The sequence below is a fragment of the Cynoglossus semilaevis genome, chromosome 1 (genome assembly GCF_000523025.1).
Source record: "Cynoglossus semilaevis isolate Cse_v1.0 chromosome 1, Cse_v1.0, whole genome shotgun sequence".
NCBI classification, from domain to species: domain Eukaryota; kingdom Metazoa; phylum Chordata; class Actinopteri; order Pleuronectiformes; family Cynoglossidae; genus Cynoglossus; species Cynoglossus semilaevis.
The window spans coordinates 32078551-32100457 of record NC_024307.1 but is presented as its reverse complement, the minus strand read 5'-3'; the positions used below and the strand labels follow the sequence as shown (position 1 = coordinate 32100457).

Sequence of the window (21907 nt, the reverse complement as noted above, 5' to 3'; positions counted from 1 at the left end):
CAGGGCCTTCTCCTCCGCCCCTGCTGGTGAGACAGCCACCACCAACGCAGCGCCCGCAGCCCAACCGAGGGTCCGCTGGGACTGTGAGTCGAAGCTCATCCAACGTTGAGGTTATAAAGGTTAAAGGACATAAAATTCTACAATTACATCATGTTTTAGCCGAAATGGCTATTTTGTTCTTTTAAAGTCTGCTGTGCTCATTATCAATTTCCATTAATCTTTTGAAAAAATGTCTTTTTACAAATTGTATTGAAGCAAGATTTTGTGTCAAATATTTGGAGCCAATGAAAAAAGTTTCCATAGCGTCCAAAGACAGATTTGATCAAATTTGTATATTCCTTTATTGTAATATTGAGGAATAATGAAAGAGAGTTGCCTCATTTTTTTTCTAGAAAATACTTTTGGATTGATGTGAATGAATTGAGGAAGACCTAAAATGTGATGTTGATTGAGAAAGCAGACTTTATGGAAATATTCTTGTACATTTGTACAGACACCATCTTTTGTGCATTAAAGTGACTGGAAATATCTGTTGCCTTTCTTCATCTCCATGTCACTAGGGTAACCTGGACCAGGAGCGCCTGAAAAAGCATCAGGAGCTGGCAGCAGCAGCTCTTTATTTGCAGCTCCAGCAGCAGCAGCAGCAGCAGCAGCTATTCCAGCTCATTAACAGGTGAGTCTATAAGGATGAGTGAAGTGAACATCTCTGACATTTTTTGTGGCTGTTTCTATCTTTTTTTTTTAAATTTCACTTCAATTCTTTGCAGGTGCAGTGAGCAGGGTATAATGCCTTCGATGAACAGGTCGATGTCAGTGCCAGATACAGGGTCCATGTGGGACATGCATACCTCAGCTTCACAGCCTTCGGGTACTTTATAGACCACTGCCCGTTTTTAGACATACGCATGCAGGATGAAGAAATCAAATCAGTTTGATCACCTTTTACTTTTTTTCAGGCGGTGAAGCCAATCTTTGGGACATAACAATGAATCCTTCTACTCAGGGTCCAACTCTCGAACAGCTTCAAAAGGTGGAGAAAAATTACATGAGGAAAAATCTTAAATACATATCTAAATTAACATGTCTTTTCAATTTCATTGTCCAAACTGCAAATGACGCTAATAACAAATAAGCTCAACGTGTCTGCCAACTTTTAAAACTCCTCAGCTCCAGCAGGAGAGGAGAGACGCTGAACTCAGGGCAAAGCGCGAAGAGGAGGAGCAGCGCAAGAGAAGGGAGGAGAAAAGGAGGCAACAGGAGGAGCAGAAAAGGAGGGAGGAGGAAGAGCTATTCAGACGCAAGCAGGTGTGAATTTATTAATTTTTGCTGTGGTTTTGTTCCCCTGCCCTCCAATGATTAATAACGCTTTACATCTAAAGGAGATCATAACCAGAAATGTTCAAGAAGCACAACATCAACAAGTGACCTTCTGTGTCTCGTCTTCATTTAGTGTCATCAGCAGCAGGAGCTGATCATGAAGTTACTGCAGCAGGCCCGTCAGCAGCAGGGTCCTGTGACAGGCAGCTCAGGCTGGAGCGGGGTTCCTTCCTCTGGGCTCGGCAAATCAGGGAAGTCCTCGACTCTTGCTCTAATGGAAATGCAGCAGGAGGCTGAGAGGCTTCTAAAGCAGCAGAGAGCCCAACAACAGAGAGACCGCGTGAGTTTCATTTAAAAAAAACCCTGATGATTAAGAAGTGATTACAAAATAATAAATCCCCATAAACATTACCTTTTTTATGTCTGTGTCTCTAGCATCCTGGAATGTCAATGGGGAGTTCCTCCATGGGAGGGCAGTGGGAAGGTGTCGGCATGTGGGGTGGGCCTGGAGGTATGGATAGCAAAAGTGGCAGTGGGGGCTCGTCAGGCAGCATGGGCATGTGGGACGAGGCTGTGAAGAATCAAGCCGGCCTGCGAGGCAACAGCAACAATAACATGGGCTTGAAGAACAGTCGCAGCAGCCCGTCTCTCAGGTAGACACTACATACAAATATTTCAATGGGAAAAACAAAAGTGACTTTTTGTCTTGAACTTTGTAGTACTTAATGTGTGTCCTGTCCAGTGATCAGTACATGATGCGTCGTAAGAGGACAGAGGAGGAGGAGAAGCTGCTGAAGCTGCTACAGGGCATGAAGCCTCAGGACGGCTTCACTACCTGGTGTGAACAGATGCTGCATGCCCTCAACACCTCTGCCAACAACTCCACCTCTTCTCTGGATGGTAGGTGGCGCCGCTTTCTTTTCCTTTCACAGTGGCTGCGACTGGTCCATTGTTGAGATCCAAGGGGCAGTGGTGGCTTGGTTGTTAAGGAAGCAGACTTGGGTTCAGAAGGTTTCAGGTTCCAGTCCACCAGCTGCCAAGTTCAGCAGTGTGAATATTGTATATAATATATATATATGTATATAATTGAGAGCCCATGTTAACATTGCACTGTTCAAAGGTTTAATTTCTAAAAGTTCAGAGTTAGGCGAAAAGACTGGGAAATTTCTTTAAGGATGTTTCAATTCTATTCAGCTTCTGAGATATGGGGTTTTAGTTTGTGCTTGTTTTTTCTTTTAGTCGCCACCATTGTGGCATACCTGAAGGAGGTGGAGTCTCCCTATGCAGTGCTGGACTTCATCCGGTCCTACTTGGGGGACACAGTGGAAGCCAAAGAGTTCGCCAAACAGTTTCTGGAGCGACGTGCCAAACAGAAAGCCAACCAACAGAGACAACAGCAGCAGGTAAAAGTGGACAAATCAGAAATGGCATCAGAAAATTGAATTTACCCAAGGGATCCAAAAAGTTAACCATTAGTGTGAAAATCATGACAGTTTTTATCATACAGTGATGGTAATCCTAAACCCTGACTCATGTAAGTAAAGTAGTGTCGGTTTTAAATGGCGCGATCTCGAGGAGATAACCTGTGGTGAGAATTCCCATTATTTGCATTGAGTATCAGGGTTTTCTGAAGTTGGCTTAGGGTTTGTCTTAAATTTAGACTTTTACACAATATATTTTATGTATCTCTTTGTTGTGATTTTAAGGTTGTTTTATCAGTGATTTGTTATTAATTGTATTTGAAGCAACTACTACCTACAGCTAATAATGAATAAACCTGTTTTATTTTCCTCTGATTGTAGCTATCAAAGGAAGTGGCTGGCCTAAACATGAACTTCCCTCTACAGGTAAAGTCTGTGCTGTGCAAGTTGTAGAATAGCAAGGGATAGTTTTCATGTTTTTGTTTTTTCAGTCCAGCTTCAGTATTTGTCAATTTAACTGTTGTCAGAAGGTTAGTCGTCTTTGTTTCCCCGCCTCACTCTCACATTCTCCTCCTTGTTTCTTCTTGTACGCTAGGACTCAATGCGCAGCATGAACCCAAGCACCCTGCAGTCCATGTTTCAAGCCAACCACATGGGGAAGACTAGTCTCTATGACAACCAGGGGGGGAAGTTGAAAAAGAAACAACCCATGATGCTTCACTCTGATCCAAGCATCTTAGGTACATGACATCACAGTGACAAGTAATGGAATGACGAGAGAATTCAGATATAAACATCTCAGTGATAGTAAACTGTCATCAATGTTGTAGTTTTTTCTGTATATATATTTTTTTTAAATGGAAAAAAGTGACTCCTGTGTAAAGCAGTGGGTTTAGAATTCACCTGTCTGCTAACTCCCTGCCTTATGTGGTGTCTGATAAATAGAAGAAGCTAAAGAGATTTTTCTGTGAAAATACAAAGCTGTTATGTTGTTTGGGTAGAGATTCCCCTCATGTAAACGATGGTTTGATACAAAATAATATTGATGCAATGTCCTTCTTGAAAGTATTGTAACTCTGTCCCTTCCTGGCCTCTCCTCCCCTTCTGCTCCCTACTGCAGGTTACTCATTCCACAATGCAGCTGAGTGTCCGAGCCTGAATGAGATGGAGATGGTGGAAGATTACTGATGTGACGCAGCGCAGCAGCAATAGCTACCTGAGGCCTTCTGTCTTTTAATCAGACAAACTAGATGACGAATGTGCACTGCTGGGGGAAACCAAGGGGGGGATAGGAAGGGAGCGCATGTGAGGGGAGGTACAGGGTGGAGGCGCCAAAGTCTGCACCTCCCACTTTTTCCTTTTCCTCTAGAAAGAAAAAAGGGCTCCCTGCTGTACCAGTTGATCACTTGAGCAGGGGAGACGGGTGAGAAAGGGTGAGGTTAAAGAGATGATGGGTATCCTCTGGCACTCAAAAGATTAAGCACCTTATACTGAACTAATGCACTTTATTGAGATGGGATTTGAATTTTTTTTTTTTTCATGTGTGCGTGTATGGGAGTGTGTATGGAGTCGGTGCGCATACAGTGTGTGTACACCCGCAATCTGTGTGCGCGCTCGTGCTTTGGAACTGGAAAGCGGGGCAGCGACAGCGTGGGTGGGGGTGAATGGTCAGGTTGTTAGGTTTTCAAAGTCATGGGGACCTTTTGTTGAATGAAACCTTATCAGAGAGCAAATCCTTTCTCGAAAGACAAACACTGTTGATATTTCTCTTGTTTAGCATTTTTTTTACGTTTATATAAAAAGTAAAGCTATTGAAAATGGATTATAAAAAGACTTGAAGATTTGCACTTGCCTAAAGAAATGATAAAAAATCAACAAAAAAAAACAAACAAAACAGAAACAAATGGGGGTTAGTTAGAGAAGTGAATATTTTTTGGTGAATGTGTTTGAATGACTGAGTGACTGATGAGGTGTTTTGTTTGTGTCAGTAATCTACCAGTCTGCACAACCTTTTTTTTCCTTTTGTTGCTTACCAAGATGTATGAAACATAAGAGGCCATTTTTGTCTTTTTGGTTTTTTTTTTTATGGTGTTTTTGTGTTCATGTTGAGAGAGCAAATGTGTGTGTGTGTGAGAATATGCGGGCCGTCTCTGAACGGCGACTCGACCTCCGTGTGTTTCAAGAGCATTTGAATGAAAGAGACAGCGAGAGAGAGAGCAAATGCACAACATGTCTTTTCTCTCACCAGCTTTCAATCCTCACATGGACAGATCAGAACTGCATTTGTAAATGTCGGCTTCAGCGCTCATTACACAAAGACCACCACTAGTTTCTTTACCTTTGCTTCTCCCCATGGAGAGCTGCCTCTAGGCCTGTAAGGACTAGTGGACAGGGCGAATCATGTGGGACAGTGTGTGTGCGTGCATCTGGTTAAGATGTGTATGGGGTGTGAGTGCACGTTCCTTTGTCGGTCATAGAAATGAGTTTAAGAATACAGGTACTCATTTTGAATACATGTCATTTTTTGTATTTGTAAAAAAAAAAAAAAACAAAAAAAAAAAAAAAAAATGCACATTTGTGCCTAAGAACTTGGATAGGGTGCGTGGCCATTTAGACATTATCTCTTTTGGAGAGTAAGTGTGATGTGTGTCAGTGCTCAGCACAGTGTGTGAAAAGTTTGTGGGTTTGTATCATTAATAATTCTAGTTGAGTCTAAAGGTGATCCATCAGAAGGTTCAGTCCAGTCTTTTCTTCTGGAGTGTGATCACGTTGCCTTTTGTCAGCTCTCGAACTTGTGAATGAAAGGTGTCGAGTGTCTGACATAGAAAAAACAAAACTATATTAGCATCTTAATGTGCAAGTGCACAGAACGGTGCATGACTTGTTAGCATATTGTGTTACTTACTTCGTTGTTGCAATTTGATAATGACGAGTTTTCTTTTCTAATGAAAAATATATATGGATATATACATTATATACAAAGTTTAAAAAAGTATTTGAACTAAGATAATGAGCACTTGGGGCTGCTATTTTTGTTGTTTTTAATTTTTTTTTTCCACTTAATTTTTTTGTTCATTTTGTTTCATTGTCGCCATGTGAAGTGTGTGTATTTCTTTCTTAAGAAAATATTGAATGTATTCCAAAAAAAAAAGACAAGACACCCATGCTGATAGTTTTTTTTTTCCTCAGAAGATTTCAAAATGGAAACAATACAAAAAAAAAGCTTCAAAGAGTTTAGCAAAGTTTTTTTTTTTTTTTTTTTTCCTTTTTTTAAGAAGAAAAAGCTTGGGATGGAAACAGTTGAACACACTGCCTCTTTAATCCTGGTCGTACAAATAGTGACTTCAAAGAAAGACTTTCTATTCCATACTGGAGCTTTGGTTGTTTACAAACCACATGGATGTCTGTGGGTGCAGTTTTTTGTTTTTGTTCTGAAATGAGACGGGTGGGGTTTGCAAGTGCGCTTCTGCCATATGGACATTAAGTGGCGTAGTTTTTTTTTTTTCTTGGAAAAGAGTGACGGGCATCACAACACGGACAAGATCCTAGAACTGGAGTCTGTGATCGCGGATCCAGAGACTTGCCGATCTACCGTAATGTGGAAGTGGATAAATCAAGAATGGACTGTTTTGTAGACAGTGAAGTGCAGGGCTACAGAACCCTGGAGGATCTGAGAGGGCGATATGAGTACACTTGTCTTGTGTACTTGTTTTAACCTCTACCCTCGTCGGCACTCACACACCCTGCCCTCAGCAACTCACCTATGCACTTTTTGTTTATTCAAGCTGTGAGGTACCATTTTGGGGATGGGAGCACAATTACAACAGGAGGATCGCAAATGACTTTGACGATGTCACTGAAAAGATATTCCCAAACTGAAAAAGTGAGAGACTCAAGAGGCGTGTCTTCTCCCACCTCCTGTATATATATTCATATTTTTGTATTACCTTTCAGAGTAGAAAGAAAAATTTACAAATGGATGAAGGAAAAATTCATGGGACATTGAATATATTGAGTGAATGTTCTTTGAGAAAACCCAATCGTTTTTTGAAAATAGTTTTGATTCGCTGTGAGTTTCCCATAGTTTACCAGTGACCCTGGAAAACCCATGGACGGAAGGGAAAAGTACAGCAAACGTGGACTAAGGTGCTGGACATGTTACAGTGTCTCCAAATTGACTGATAGTTACGTATCCAAGAGGATGCTGCACCAAGAGTGTTTGCCAACGTACAAGGAGGCAGACGTTGGTTCAAAGAAACTGGAGATGCGTCTCCTAATCTGGTGATTGTTTTGAGAGCTGTAGCATTACTGCGGGAAGAAAAGTTCTTGTCATTGGTGAGATATGTTTGCTCTATTTTGTCTTTATATCTGTGCCCGTTGTGACCCTTTTTTTTTTTTTTTTAAATAACCAGATTGTTAAGGCTACAAGTGTTTGATGGTGATGATGATGACGGTGATTATGTCTTGTGCTTTTTTGCCCTGAAACAGGTTCCTGGCTGCCCTTTGTTTGCTGCCCTCCACTATGAGGATCTAATCTACAGCCAACTCATGAACCAGTCGACCAGGTCCTTTACCTAGAACTTAAACCCCTAGACACTCTCCTGTTTTCAACGTGGACTTGGGGGGCTCCTGGCAGCATGAGCTGGACAGTTGTTGGATGATAAAGGTTTATCAACTGTGGACGCCTAGAAATGTTTGGTCCAGCTTGTCTGTGGAATTCCCTGTCATGTGTCTAAAGGAACACAAGTTGCCTGGATGTTTCCATTCACCTCAATCCACAACACTTGGAATTCTAACCGTGGTCTTCTAGCTTGACTGGAGCCCCGACCCCTGCCGCCCGACTCACAGGAGAGCTTTATTTGGGTTTTGGTGGATGTGGTTGGATGACATCTTGGCCACTCTAAATCCCTGCATCCGTGGAACTGGATGAACTGAAATATTTGTACAAAAAGACTATTAAAAACGCATTACAACACGAGAACATAGATACATGTCACAGATCCTGAAGTCCAAAGGGGTGGCAGACACTACATGCACACATAGAGCATGAAACGACGTACTCTCCGTTACATTGGCTCTTACCTGGAACCGTCTGCTCACACAACAGGGCTAGATCAATATCAAAACAGACACAACAACAGACACAAGCATCGATGGTCGTCACTATAAATGACGAGCTTTGTAAATAATGTAAGCCTTTGTGTTTTGATTTTTTTTTCTTCCTTTTTTTTCCTCTGTTGAACATGCCTTAAAATTGTGTAGTTAATTTCTGAACGGCTAACTGAAAAAAGTTAAAGGTGAATTTGAGTTGGAAACCACCTTGTTAACTGTCAGAGAAGATTGTTCAGCATTCAGAGTGTTTGTCTGCTTGTTGACAGAACATTCTAGTCTATTTACATTAACCGTGCATCTCATCATCATGGAAGTTACTAGTTGTCTGCAGAGCTGAAACAGTCGTCGGTTAACATGACTGCGCTGGTGGTTTGGTTCCATTTTCCTTTTTGGTTCCCATTGAAATGAGTGGATTTGTTTAGATTACTTTTGTAGATTCCTGTAAAAAGTGCAGACAAGTCTGTGCTGTGGAGCTGAGCTGTGTCAGGATGCACACCCTTGTGCTGTCTCATTAGTCCTACTGGCAAAACGGAACCAGAGTGACACATTGTCTCTGAACCAATTGGAATTGAAGTTTGGTGTTTTTTTACACTCCACACACCTTTTTGAACTGTATAAGGTACTTTTAACGGGGTCTTAGGTTTGACACTAAACCTTGAAATGGTTTTTACAATGGCCTCAGGTGGCCATGGTTCTGTCTGTGACCCTGGTATGGCTGCTGACCCTTACAGGAGGCACCAAAGAAGGAGGGGCTCAAACACTGTCTTGTGTGTTGGTTTGAATCCCATTACTGAAGAGGTTAGATAGTGTCTTATTGTGTTTGGATTTGGATGGATGAATGCTTTTAGTCAATTTGGCAGATGCTTCCTTTTTGCATCCTTAATTGGTAAACCATATGCTGTTTTTTTTTCTTTCTTTTTTAAATCTGAAAGACAATGCATTCGGTGCTAAAAACTGAGTATTACATTCAAACGTTTTGATTGGCTGAGATTCTAAAAGAACGTCATCTGCTGTAAAGGGAACTTGCCTCCTCGGAGGGGATACTCAATTATAAATAATTAATAAAATAAGATTAGACATTTTAAAAACAGATAGTATGTTGTATTAGTCGCTGGTCAGTAGGTCTGTCCTGCACCTCCTTCACTGTAGTTGGTTGCAGTTTATTTTACTGAACTACAAAGGCTTTTATGAGTAGACAACCTGCAGTATTGTGTTAATTGGTTGTCGATGACAAATTAATCCTGTCATGGTCGTACTGCCAAGAGTGTGAAGGTGATCGTCTGATTTATTGTTACTCTGGTTTCAACCTCAACCATATTGGCGTAAAGTAACACAAGGACATGCATCCGACAATCAGCTCAGCTCCTTTTCCTCTTTGAATGTTGGTAAAATAATAACAGCACATGTGTTATGAAACTGTTTTGGAAAAGAACAACTAAAAAAAAAAATCTGTAAATAGTTTGTTTTTTGTTTGGTTGAAGAACAAAATAAATACTAAATAAATAGCATTTAGCATTGAAAGAGTCATGTTTTTATTATGCTTTTATTCATGTGGAAAAACATGCAATAATATGCACAGTCCATATATTATTTATATATATATATATACACACACATACACATACACATATACATATATAAACAGTAATTTTATATAGAAAAAGTTTATATAAGGTTATGTATGTATTTAAAGATTAATATATATTAAAGATATATATAATATATAATAAATATATATAATAAAAAGATGTGTGTGTATATATATATATATATATATGGCTGCTACCAATAGCCATATAGAAAAAAAAAGTACTTCCATTAGAACCATCTCACAAGTCTCGTTGGCTTTTCGTCACACTGTTAGCTCTCGCGATACCTTGAAACACATGGCGGCTGACAGTGTTTACAACTCGTAAAAGCTGATTAATTAAACCTAACTCCTTTAAGAAAGGGATGCGACGTGCTCTCGTGTGTCACTTTTCTTTTTCGGAGTAGCTTAAATTTTGTAATCCCAAAAAATAGCGTGCTTTAGGCCAAATAGCAAGCGGAACAAAAGCACGAGGAACCCACAACACAGGTATGTAGCATGGCACTGTTAGCATAGGGCAATGGTAACGATATGAAAGGAGTGGTGATTCACGAGTCTGCCGATGACGGATGGTTCTAAACGGGTATTAACTATCTCACAGTCCTTCAGTTTATTTTGCTCGACGTCGAACATCGAACATGAGTAGAATGTTGTGGAGCTCCAGAGTAGTAAAGTGCTAGTTCGAAGATTTCACCTTACGTTACAGACTACGTGCTATTTTCTTTTCAGATTATATGTTAATGCATTGTCAAAAAACATACATAAACTGGTAAGCATTACGAAGTTGTGTGAAACTGCTAGTGTGCCCAAAACACTCGTGAATGCAAAGTTTTCCTATGAACAGTTCTGCATGAAGTTGATGTATAGTCAAAATAAGTGATGCAGACAAAGACAATTTATTTCAGGCTTTTGAAAACATTTTATTTTAAATTACCGTATGCTGATAATCACCTCGGCCAAGATAGGTTGTGTTAGATGTTTGTAAATGGAGACTATGTTCCGTAATGACTATCTTTACGACTATTTGTCAGAACAACGTTTTGAGTATAATGTTAGGAAGGCATCAAGATGAGTTATTTATGAAATATTTTCATTCCTTTACTGACCATTCTACGCTGGGAGATTAGAAACAACAAATATTTTTATGCAAGATAACACACTATTTTTCTTAGACTTACACGGTGGTTTCCAAACTTTGCTTTTAGCACCTTTGTAGATGGGACTACTACTGTATCCCAATTTATATTTTTTGCATTTTAGTTGCACTTGTGTGATCAAAAATGACATTCTTACAAATTCAAATATAAACATTTACTGTACTGATCTCATCAGTTAGTGAAATGCTTTCAAAAAGTGTTGTGCATTTTCATTTGACACACACAGCCAGCACATAATAATTTGACATAATTTGTGTCACCTGTTCTGATCCCTGACTAAATCTTTTGCATTGACATTGTATTCCCAGGTCAGTGGGTGCTGTGATGTCCTCAACCCTCAGCAGATTCAAACACTCGCACTGCAGGAGGAAACACTATCCCAGTAGCACTTACCTCACTCACGTCTGACAGCCACTCAAACTTCATCTGCTGGTAGAAGACTTGACAATAGAAATTGAAACACAGAGAAAGATGTCTGACTCGGCTGGAGGCGGTGACAGTGAAGGGGTTGCAGCTGCAGGGCAGGATGCAGATGGGGATAGTGAACCTCCTCAACGAACCTCTCCTCCGCCTGAAAGTGATTGCTTAGAGCTGGAGAAAACTTCCCCTCCTGCTGCCAAACGGCTGAGGATGAATGAGGAGGATCGAACTGTGGTAGAGGACGCAGAGCTCCCCAAGTTGAATGAAGAACCAACAGAACAGCCTGATCATCAAGGTGCCTCAAAGAAGTACTTGCTTTTTACAAAAGCTTTATGGGAGTTTCCTGAAAAGTGCACATTTATTTTAGGCTTTAGAAAAAAAGTATTTACTAGGGATGTCTGATATTAACTATTTGGGATGGGTTAAAACATTGTTTCTCAATTATTTTCTGCCCCCTAGGGACAGAAATAGTATTGCGCACCTGGTAATATTTATTTATTTTATCTGTACAAACCACTGTAAGGGTTGCTAGCACCAGCATTCTGCATACAATTCCCTGATTATCATAATAGATTAATAAAATGAGCTACAATGCTGCCATCTAGTGACTATTCTTTAAATTATTTTTTTATTGTAGTATAACTTTTCTGGACCTGAAAATATGAAAACATTTTGTGTTGACAATAAGAAACATAATTTAAAATAATGGTTCATCATAGTGTTCTGTAAAAATGTACATGTTCTTTGTCCTTTACACAGAGGAACCAACACAACATGAGGACCAGGGTCCAGACAGTGGAGGAGGACTTGTCCATCATGGAACGGAAGAAGAATCCCACCAGAATGGAGATGGAGGGCACGACACACACTTGGAGGAAGAGGTGAAGAAGACCCCTGAGGAGGAGGATGAGTGTAATGGCAACGAACCTGCAGACAGCCCCAGTGAAGGACAGCAGTAAGTGGAGAAAGAAGTGGGGTTTATTTTTAACCCTGAGCGGTGGTCACGCAGGGGTAGGATGGTACAGGCAGATCGAGTGAACAGTGCTGTACAGCTGCTGTGAAGATGGCTTACACATATGTTCATGAAATACTGAAGGAGACATTTGTGACAGTAGCAGAGAGAAAATGATCCTGTAAAAGTGTATTTACCTTTTTACGCACGTAGATTTTTAAATATTTGTATTTATGTAATTATTACATTATGTTTATCTAAGTTAAGAGAAGATACAGACTTCTGATGTGTGTTTAAATATTCTTCTCTTTAGACTCACTGTATCAATGTCTATGGAAAAAAGTTCTTGTTCTTAAAAGGCAAAACTATAAAACAGTCAACCAATCAAGGACATTCATTGGTTACAGTCAAATTAAATACAAGATTGCACCTTTGAATGAAAATCTTACTCAACATCAGAAATGATAAAAAGTCAATATTTCATAAATATATGATTTTGAAAGCAGATCAGCTGATTCATTTGTACATTTTAGATATTCGATCTATTTTATATTTTTTATAATAGTAAAAATAGTGGCCAAGTAAATTCAGTCCAACAAACTGTCTCGTTAGTTATTGTTAAAGATTATATCTTCACAATGTTTATATATACGTATATGTATATATAATGCAGTAACTCTGAACTGTAATCATAATGTTTATATATATATATTAACCTTATGAACGATAAACAACCCTCGAGTTACTAGATGGCAGCATTGTAGATCATTTTATTAATCTATATATGTGCCATTGTTATTTCTGTTTGGTTTACCTTGAACTAAGAATGTGTTTTGTCCTGTCCCTTCTCCAGTCTTGCTTTAGAATTTACCCAGAATCCTCAGATACTGACTGGTTCATGGACAGAGTACTCCGGATTCCCAGAGAATTACCTGAAAGGCTGCAAGTGGTAATGTTACAAGAATCCAACCTCACACAGCATGCACTTGAGATCAGAAGATGAAGGTGAAAAACAACATGGTTATGGATTGGGCACATAAGGGGGTCTGATTTGAATCTGCTTAATTAAGAATTGTGTACTATTGCAAGTTAAATTGTAAAATAAACCCAGGTTTTAACCAATATTAAGGTTATTTGAAGTAACAATGTAGTGACTTTTGTATCAAAATGTGTTATTATTGATTTAGTTGTATCCTTCATCTTTCAATTCATATGACACTTTCTCAGGCGTTCACAATGTTTCTCTGGCCCCCTCTGCAGGATAGAAGGAGAGTTACATGCCTTGTGCTTTGTAATCCAAATCCAATATTGAAACGCCACTTTTACAAATGCAGTTTTCCAGTTTTATTTAAATCCAAGTATATGTCTGTCTAACTAATATCCAAGTAGTTACAGAGGACTTTCTTTACTTCTCCATTATTGATTTTTTTCTTCTCCATCTTTCCCCTCTGTTACACCAGGGCTCCTGATGGTTCTTGTATCCTGACCAACAGTGCAGACAACATTCTCAGGGTCTACAACCTGCCTCCAGAGGTCTACAGCTATAACTGGAACACACTTCCAGAGATGGTGAATACATATATAGCACATACATATTCATACAGTCTGTGTGTTCATTGTTGTCTAACCTTCATCACTATTGGGAATGTGCTGTGTTTACAGGTTCCCAAGAAATACAACAAAATATTAAGGTTCCATCTGCATGCTCTGTGGTTGACTGTCATTTTTGTCTCTGTCTGTCTACCTATGGTAGAGTCCAGCACTGAGGATGGCTGAAGGCGACACCATCTACGACTACTGCTGGTACCCAAAGATGAACTCTTTGTATCCAGACACATGCTTGTAAGTTCAAATAGATCTAGGCAGTCTGAGAAACTGGTACATCTAATAATAAATAATAATAACTAATAATAACAAATGATCCACCTGGAAATGTTGTAAAATCTAGAAGGCGGGACATTGAAAAAGAACAAATGTGTCTGGTAGGGTCTTAAATGTAGCCTCAAGTCAAAATTAAAATTTTTAGTGTTAATGCACCAGGAAATTCCAACTTTTCTGGAAGTGTGCAGCAGAATCAGGTAGGGCTGGGTAGCAATCAGAAGTTTCGATACCAGGTACAATACCAATGCCTTCATTTTGATACCGGTTCCTGAACAATACTTTTTTCTATATCAAATTTATAATTCCAATTCTAACAAAAAAACTGTAGGAGATACATAGTGAGGACCTTTTCACTTGGCAGTTTTTCTTCAGAAAAATTAACTTTTCTGCTTTCTCAGGACACAGAGTCAATTTTATTTGTATAGCCATTTTGCAAATCACATTTGTCTCAGTGGACCTCACAATTTTAAATAAAGATTGAAGTTAATATCCTCTCTACAAAAAGCCCATTTAACAGGAGTAAAATGGAGGATTGTAAAGTCAAAGGATAATGTTTGCGCAGAGATACCTGGTTGCCAAAAAATATATATGAATTGCCACCTCACGCCGTCAAGACATTGGCGAAGGCTGATAGTTCCTAGAGCAGCTGTTGTTGTCAGATTCACTCTCGATTGCAGTGTTTAATCCGCATCTAAACAACCGTCAATGACATGTATTGGATGCAACCGGCCTTCAGCTCGCTTCACAACTACAGACCCCAGCACAGATACACGTGAACCCCGTCTGTGGGTGGTACAACATGCCACGATCACATGTAGCGTTACAGCCAATCACCGACAGCTTGGTCAGATTTGTTTTCTTGCAATTGACACCTGGGTACCAAAACTTGGCACTGAAAGAAGCAGAGGAGTTTTTTTTTATACTCGGTAGTACTGGTGCCATAAAAGGGCCGAAATTTGGTACTTAGCACTAGAGTCAGAACCTAAGCTCAGATGAGACGAGGCATTTAAAGTTTTTTTTTTTTAATGTCAACCTGTCAGACAAAGAGGAATGTTGTCACAGAGAAGACGTTGTGTTGTCTGTAGAGGCCAGTGTCACCTGGTGATGGATGTATTTAATCTCAGTCCTGGATGCCTGTGTCCTGGGTTTCTATGTTTGAGTGTGTGTGTGTATAAAGCCTGTAATTCTGTGGGCTGGTCTTACAGAACACCTAAATGTAGGAGGTATTGTTTTCATTACCTGTGACTCATTCCTGATCCCAGTGGTATTTGCAGTTATTCTGGGAACTGGCTGCCAGAGACAAGCCATAAAATCTTTCTGATGTCTCTCATTATCAGCGGAGAGCCGTCTTCTGTCTTGTGTGCCCTGGCCTCTGTGGCAGTCCACTCAGCTGTTTGAAAACCGTGGTGCTTGACAGCATGATACAGCACAGGAACAACACTCCTGACCCCCAGCAGCACTCAGAGGGCCCTGCGATTCTCTCACTTCAACACTTCTCTTTTCATCTTCTCACTTTTGTTGTGTTGGCTCGCGTTGTGGCAGACTTTAAGAATGGTGGGTTAATGACATCACCCTTTGATTGTTACTCCTGCAGCACATGTGCACGTTGTCTCCGGCGGGAGATGTGATCCCTACACCAACATCAGAAAGGGGGCGCAAGTTGTCAAAAGAAACTATCAGTGTGGATGTTGAACTGATTCAGATGCACAAAGAGGAAGAGGCAGGCAGCAGGAGCCTTCATCTTCTTAGATCATTGCCACATATGAGAGTGGAGCTCCTGCAGAGCAAAGCTAGGTGGCCAGATGGGCTCAGGGTAGCTTGTTAAAAGAGGAAAGCAGTTAGGTAAAACGTTAGGGTCGTTGTGATTTTAAAAACACATCTCTGACCAAAATGCGCGTTGCCAGCACCTTCTCTACTTACCCCTCCTGCTCTCGTCCGTCTCCTCACCTTTTTTTTTTTTTAAGTCCGCGATTTGGTTTCTTCTTCATCCCCCAGCACTCCTTGAACTCTCTGTCTGCCAAAAGCCATTTGTAGATGATGCCCCTCCTGTAGAGAGGGAATAAGAGCCTCTGTTATGGCTCGCTTAAGTTGCACCGAGCTCTAGGCATCGCTCCAAGCTAACAGCAGTCGAGCATTATAATTGGGCATTTCCCTGTGCCAGTATAAAGCGGCAGCTCAGAGGGGCTATGAGCAAGCTGGGCTGCACTGGCAGAGGCTAATTCCCTTTGTCTAATTGAGCCACAGTGATGTTTTGGCATTTTTTGTTTTCAGTTGCCAATAATTAGACTTTAAAAGGCGCGACCTGGTCCTCGGTGCAGATTTGAATCAATAAGATCACACTGTGGCCTTGTCTCCGTAATGAGGCAGGAGAGCACATTGTTATTTTTTTTTTCTGATGAAGGTGAAGGAAGCAAAGCTATGGTTAGACTGTGGAAATAGAGATCTTCATATCACACATGTTGCACACCTTAGACATTCTCAGCAGGGATTTTAAAAAAAAAACGATGTATTCTGTTTGAGTGAGAATCACATTTTGCTTTGTAGTGTTTTTTTTTTTTCATAACTTGATGTAAACTGAAGAAGCACTCAGGGACCCCTTAGTCCAGGGGTGTCAAACTCACAGTGGGCCAAAATTAAAAACTGGGATGAAGACGACGGCCAACTCAATATTCATTGAATAATTGACTGGAAATGTGCATGTTTTCCCTTCTCTCCAGTGATTACTCTCCTGTAATGTTGAATTGTTTTCATATGGAAACAAACTTAGTTTTGTGTAAACATTAAATCTGGAACGACCAAAGCTTAATATTATAAACACATGAGAAACTAGATTTGAAATAAGACATCAGTGGTATTCCTTTCTTATATGTCAATCTCTATATCTCCAGCCTTTGGAGTTCTTTTAATGTAAGTCAACCAAAAATGTATGTGCTATAATATCGTGCATACATCGCTAATCCTACAAATCTCTAATACACATTTGATATGATCTCACGGACTAAATATAATTTCACCGGGGCCAGATTTGGCCCGTGGGCCTGAGTTTGACACCTGTGCCGTAGACACTCACTCACTTAATTTGCATTATTCCCGTTCTATTGCCCGCTAACTCTCAGTCCTCATTCTTATTACTCGATCTCAGCTGAGCCATTTTTATTTTCTAACCCCTACCAAACATCCACAGTCTAGCCAGCAGCAGCCGTGACAACCCGGTCCACCTGTGGGATGCGTTCTACGGGGATGTGCGGGCCAGTTTCAGACCCTACAACCACCTGGACGAGCTGACGGCCGCTCATTCCCTCTGCTTCTCGCCGGATGGCACCCAGCTCTACTGCGGCTTTGATAAAACGGTCCGAGTCTTCTACACTGATCGCCCGGGCAGGGACTGCGAGGAGCGACCCACCGTAGGTCAGTTATTAGCCACAGCAGTTTAGGTCACAGTCACGGGCTTAACTGATTCCATATGTGGTCATTTCGTGAGAGAAGCCTCAACGTACAACACTGGTCCATGTGCTCAGTGTTTAAAAAGAATCAAAATGTCACGAGGGAGTTTAAGATGAATTCTTTACATAAGAAATACCAAAAAAAAAAAAGAATTACAGCTCAAGTCATATATATTTTAGTATGAAAGGGAAATTGTTTTGTCATCTCTGTGAGTTCAACAATGCTCTAATGCCTGGTCTCATAATTCACTACTATTTGGGAAATTTATCCGACATCATAAACAAATAGAAAGACGATGACATCACTACTTTCTGGCGTTCACTGCTCAGTCTCTTCATGAGACTGAACTCTCTTTTAACAATCATGTTTTTATTTTTTACTCAAATATGAATCGCTTTACAGTTTGTACATTTTTAACAGTTGTAATTGTCAATAGACCTCTGCATGTGTCAACAAATGTGTTTAATGTTGGGACGTACAGGCGGTGGCGTGAGTCATGTTTTTGTTTAACTTTGCATCTAGCAACAGCCAAACATTGTTTAAAAAGGCATTCCTTTAAGGTCAGGTTTGATCTTCAACTCCAACATGTTGGCAGCTCCACACTCTGCCCTGGTGGATTAGCGCGTCTCTGGTTTCTTGTGTGTTTGGCTCCTTTATCTGTACTTGATAACTAATATGTGCCAATTATGCAGAAATGTATGGTTGTTCTCAAAAGCAGGTTATGTGATACTTGTTCGCGCCGTGCCAAACCCTGGCTTTGGCTTTAAAGTGCCAAAAATGTGTCTTTTTTTTCTTAAAGTTAGAAAGAGGATGACTTGGAAAAGAACGAGCCGTAAAAAGAAACAGATGATCCAAATGGGAGCGAGTGCACGTCAGAGGAATCGTCGGCTCATAGATTATTTTTTTTAGGAAGCAGATGATGCCGCAATGTCAAATTGGGATTACATGTAATTGTAGGTTGTGTGTCGTCGACGTCTTTGAGAGAAAAGCCTGGTGAATTGAAGCGTTCTCACTCGCTCTTGTGTCTTGACTGCAGTGAAGAAACAGGGCCAAAATGGCATCATCTCCTGTTTTGGCTTCAGCCCCTGCCAGTCTGTTTACGCCTGTGGCTCCTACTCACGCTGCGCTGGACTCTACTCCTGCCAAGACGGCAGCCTGCTGGCTCTGCTGCCGACCCGTCATCACGGAGGCCTCACCCATCTGCTCTTCTCACCTGATGGCAACTACCTGTACACAGGGGGGCGCAAGGTGAGCACATTAACTCAAACACACGTAAACAAAACTGGCATTTGTTAAAGAGGTGCTACTGTTGCTTTCTTTTACTGCAAGAAACCAAACTATCAGAATGGATTGAAATATGTTATAGAACAGGGGTCACCAACGTGGTGCCCGGGGGCACCTGGTAGCCCCTCTGGACTACCTAAGGTGCCCAAAGGGTTAGGTTCTAAAAATAAAACCAGTCAACAACAGGGCCAAAACTTGTACTGTTACTGTGCTTTTTGAAATTCAAATGTGACGGTAGGAAGAAGTGTCTGCTATTGTATGCCCTTTTGGTAGCTCTCAGTTTCAAAAAGGTTATTGACCCCTGGGTTAGAGCTTAAAGATTTTCACCGCTGTTTATGTATTTTCCCCACATTTAAGGTTAGCTGAAACACTTCAGGAATCCAGTGTGTGTGAAATTGTATTCTCTGACTTGTGTGCCTGGCCGTGACTGCAGGATCCAGAAATCCTGTGCTGGGATTTGAGGGAGCCGGGAAGAGTTGTGTTTTCACTCAAGAGGAATGTTTCCACTAATCAGCGCATCTACTTTGACCTGGACCTGTAAGTTTGCTGTTTGTTTTTCCATCTCCACTCCATGAACAAAATCTGTGAGTTTTCATCACTGACCTTGAAAACCAGAGATACACCTTTAGACTGGGCCCACAGATTTTCTTGTGTCAGTGTTGGTTTTCATCCATTTCGTTTGCAGTGTAGGTCAGGCCGGTATCTGCTCAGCGGTGACACTGAAGGAGTGGTGTCAGTGTGGGACACCCAGACAGCGCCTCCTGATGGTAATGAGGAGCTGCTACAACCCCAGCTGAGGTTTCAGGCTCACTGGGATTGTACCAACGGGATCAGGTAAGTTTGGTCAAGACTGTAGGGATTTAAGCTGGTGGGGAAAATATTGGTAATGTTTAAAATAATAATTAGAGAGTCCCTTATTTGTTCCACAAGGGGCAGATTTACAGTGTGAGTCTTTGCAACCAACACAGGCTGCCACACGGGAGGCACCATTAGGGATATGTGGTTCCTTTGGGCATCGGACCCAGCACTCTCTGCTTGCAAAGCAGGCGTGCTAACCACTACACTATGAAAACATGGGGGCATACCCTCTTCGGGGGTTTGGAGGTATTGCTGGGGGTGGCATTCTTATTGTTGTCCTTCTGTCCCACAGCGTTCACCCCTTCATGCCCCTGTTGGTGACATCCAGCGGACAACGCCAGTTCCCTTGGCCCGGCGACAGCGAGGGTGAGTCGGCCTCAGACGGGGAGGAGCCCGCGATGTCACCACGGGAGGTCCGACAAGACAACGCTCTGTCGCTGTGGTGGGCTGGACCTCTCAGCCCTGCATCAGAGGGAAACCCAGAGACAAGCACAGAGGCAGTGGAGACTGAAGCTATTGGAGTTCAGGCGGCTGACGCCCTCTAATGTGCTACACCAGTAATTTGATGTTTGTTTTGGAGGAAAACAACACGGTGAGGCTAACAAAAAAAAATGTAACATTTGAAATTTTAAACAGTAGGTGAATTGGATAAGGATGGTGATCCCAGGGTTCTGTGTTGGGACAGTTTGGTGTGCTTAACGGTCATGTTTTTTTGTTTTTTTTCTGGTTGAAGTGGGGAATGTTTTTTTTCTGGTTGAGGTAAGAAGTGGGGAACTCTTGGGGGTGGAAAAAAGAAGATATTTCAATTATCATGTTTTTTTTTAAACTGCTAAAATTTTGAAGAATACTTTACCTGAAATGATATGAAATCATGTTTACTGATTTTGGCAAGAAGCTTGTGTCTTCCCAATGATCTTATCTTTGATTATGAGCTGTTTGTCAAGTGGTCATTATCTTGTGTGCGCGTGTGTGTCTCTGACGCCGCCCCAGAGATTTTTAACTGCCACAGTCACAGTAAGTGCCAATTCTCTTTGAGCTTTGCTTTTGTAAACTGACGGAATCTTCTATTTTCTACCTTCTTTTTTAACGGACACGCCGTGTCGTCTTGTTGCTCCGCGCGTGGAAATGTATATTTTTGTAAAGCCATGCCATTAACTCTCACAACTGAATGTACACTCTGTAGGGTAGCTAGCCCGGAGACACGAAACTCACGATATGAAGCGAAAAGTTGACGTACAGAATCACAATTACAATTGTTTTTTTTTTCTTTTTTTTTCTTTTTTTTTCCCCACTCGATGTGCCCTGATCCTACATTAGTTACATGCATTTAGATAATTCCTGTGCTGCTGTAGTGGCTTTTAGGGGTCACACCAACCAAAGCCATATATGTATATATTTTTGTAGGTGAAGCTAATTATTTTCATCTCTCTGCTGATTCCTGTTTGACGTTCCAGAAGTCCGATTAGGTGCCAAGCATTAGTAGCTGCAGCGTGTTAGCTATTGTTTAAGGGTGAGAAATAAATTCAAGAACCATAGGAAGGTACTGGACCTTCATGTCATTCAAGTCTAAAGACGGATCATTCTGTCTGCAAACACTGATTTCCTGGAGGTTTTGTTGCATCTGGAGTGAATTAAAAGAACATATCTCATCACAAATTCATTCTTGTCTCCCATTTTTTTTCTTCCTCTTTCTGTTGAAGAAAGTTCAAGCAGAGATGCCCTGAATCCAATCCCCAACCAATGCAAGGTAATGCCCCCCTCCATACAAGAGGCAGCACTTCACGGCCGACGGGACTATTGGCTTTCACTTGCGAGATGGAAACTATTCATAGCTTTCACCTTTCCCTCACACACCGTCTTTACGAGTGTAGTACTCCTGTGTCTGATTGTCTGAAACCACGGGGGTGCACTGAGCAGAGAGGGGAGCTGCACTGTTGTGTTGTGCCGGTCGCCTGGCAACCGTGTCCATTTTGGGAGAGGAAAGTGGGTTGGAAGACGACAGGAAAGAAAATTGGGGGCAGACAGAAAGAGAAATATAAAAAGGGTGCAAAAAAAATCAAACAAGTGCAAGGAATAGTCCGCCACTGGTGTTATTGTTGCTACTTGTCTAATAGTCTGGACTTGTCTGAGTATCAACATTCCCAAATGACTAATGTGAACATGTGAGGGTTTTGGGGTTTTTTTTTCAGTTATTTGTGTCAGGCACAAGGAAACAGGATGTGACTTTGACCCTTGATTTTATTTAAATGTTTAAAATATTAACACATGAGTCCTTGCAAGTTTGACTACAGATATCTAATCGATAAAAGTGCTAAAGTCAGATGATGACAGGTGTGGATATGAGTGTGAATGGCTGTTTGTTTCTGTGTGGTCATGTGATGGACTGGTGAACTGTCCCGAGTGGAACCTGCCCTTGAGATGGATGGATGGATGGCTGGATGGATGGCTGATGGATAGATGGATGGATGGATGG

The 21907-nt window shown here is 41.1% G+C and overlaps 2 protein-coding genes and 1 long non-coding RNA gene across 6 annotated transcripts in view; all 3 read left to right on the top strand.

Moving 5' to 3' along the window:
• The window catches only part of gigyf1a (GRB10 interacting GYF protein 1a), a 16803-nt gene extending 11503 nt beyond the window's left edge, over positions 1-5300 (top strand). The window contains exons 14-25 of one of the 2 annotated variants that reach the window (XM_025054131.1): positions 1-83; positions 561-673; positions 768-868; positions 957-1030; positions 1168-1305; positions 1451-1657; positions 1753-1970; positions 2060-2217; positions 2557-2720; positions 3120-3164; positions 3334-3478; positions 3859-5300. The exon at positions 1-83 is cut by the window's left edge and continues 141 nt beyond it. In XM_025054131.1, coding sequence (XP_024909899.1) covers positions 1-83; positions 561-673; positions 768-868; positions 957-1030; positions 1168-1305; positions 1451-1657; positions 1753-1970; positions 2060-2217; positions 2557-2720; positions 3120-3164; positions 3334-3478; positions 3859-3926 — 1514 coding nt within the window. In that variant the 3' untranslated portion in view covers positions 3927-5300. Of the gene's footprint in view, positions 120-560; positions 674-767; positions 869-956; positions 1031-1167; positions 1306-1450; positions 1658-1752; positions 1971-2059; positions 2218-2556; positions 2721-3119; positions 3165-3333; positions 3479-3858 lie in introns of both variants that reach the window. The other variant, XM_008327160.3, reaches the window with a different exon arrangement.
• A 606-nt stretch (positions 5301-5906) lies between these two features.
• On the top strand, positions 5907-9363 carry LOC103391037 (uncharacterized). Its single transcript, XR_522755.3, has 2 exons — positions 5907-7073; positions 7227-9363. It is a non-coding gene; the product is annotated as an uncharacterized LOC103391037 (long non-coding RNA).
• A 328-nt stretch (positions 9364-9691) lies between these two features.
• Positions 9692-20169, top strand: wrap53 (WD repeat containing, antisense to TP53). Of its 3 annotated transcripts, none has more exons than XM_008327130.3 (11): positions 9692-9927; positions 10904-11310; positions 11775-11970; positions 12821-12916; positions 13428-13536; positions 13721-13809; positions 17033-17256; positions 18329-18540; positions 19010-19113; positions 19267-19410; positions 19727-20169. In XM_008327130.3, exons 2-11 carry the CDS (start codon positions 11067-11069, stop codon positions 19977-19979), a joined length of 1671 nt encoding a protein of 556 aa, XP_008325352.1. In that variant the 5' UTR covers positions 9692-9927; positions 10904-11066; the 3' UTR covers positions 19980-20169. The 3 variants fall into 3 exon arrangements, with proteins under 3 accessions (XP_008325352.1, XP_008325367.1, XP_024915719.1); XM_008327145.3 differs by lacking the exon at positions 9692-9927 and adding an exon at positions 9969-10207; XM_025059951.1 differs by lacking the exon at positions 9692-9927 and having other exon boundaries at positions 11140-11323.
• Positions 20170-21907: the final 1738 nt, after the last annotated feature.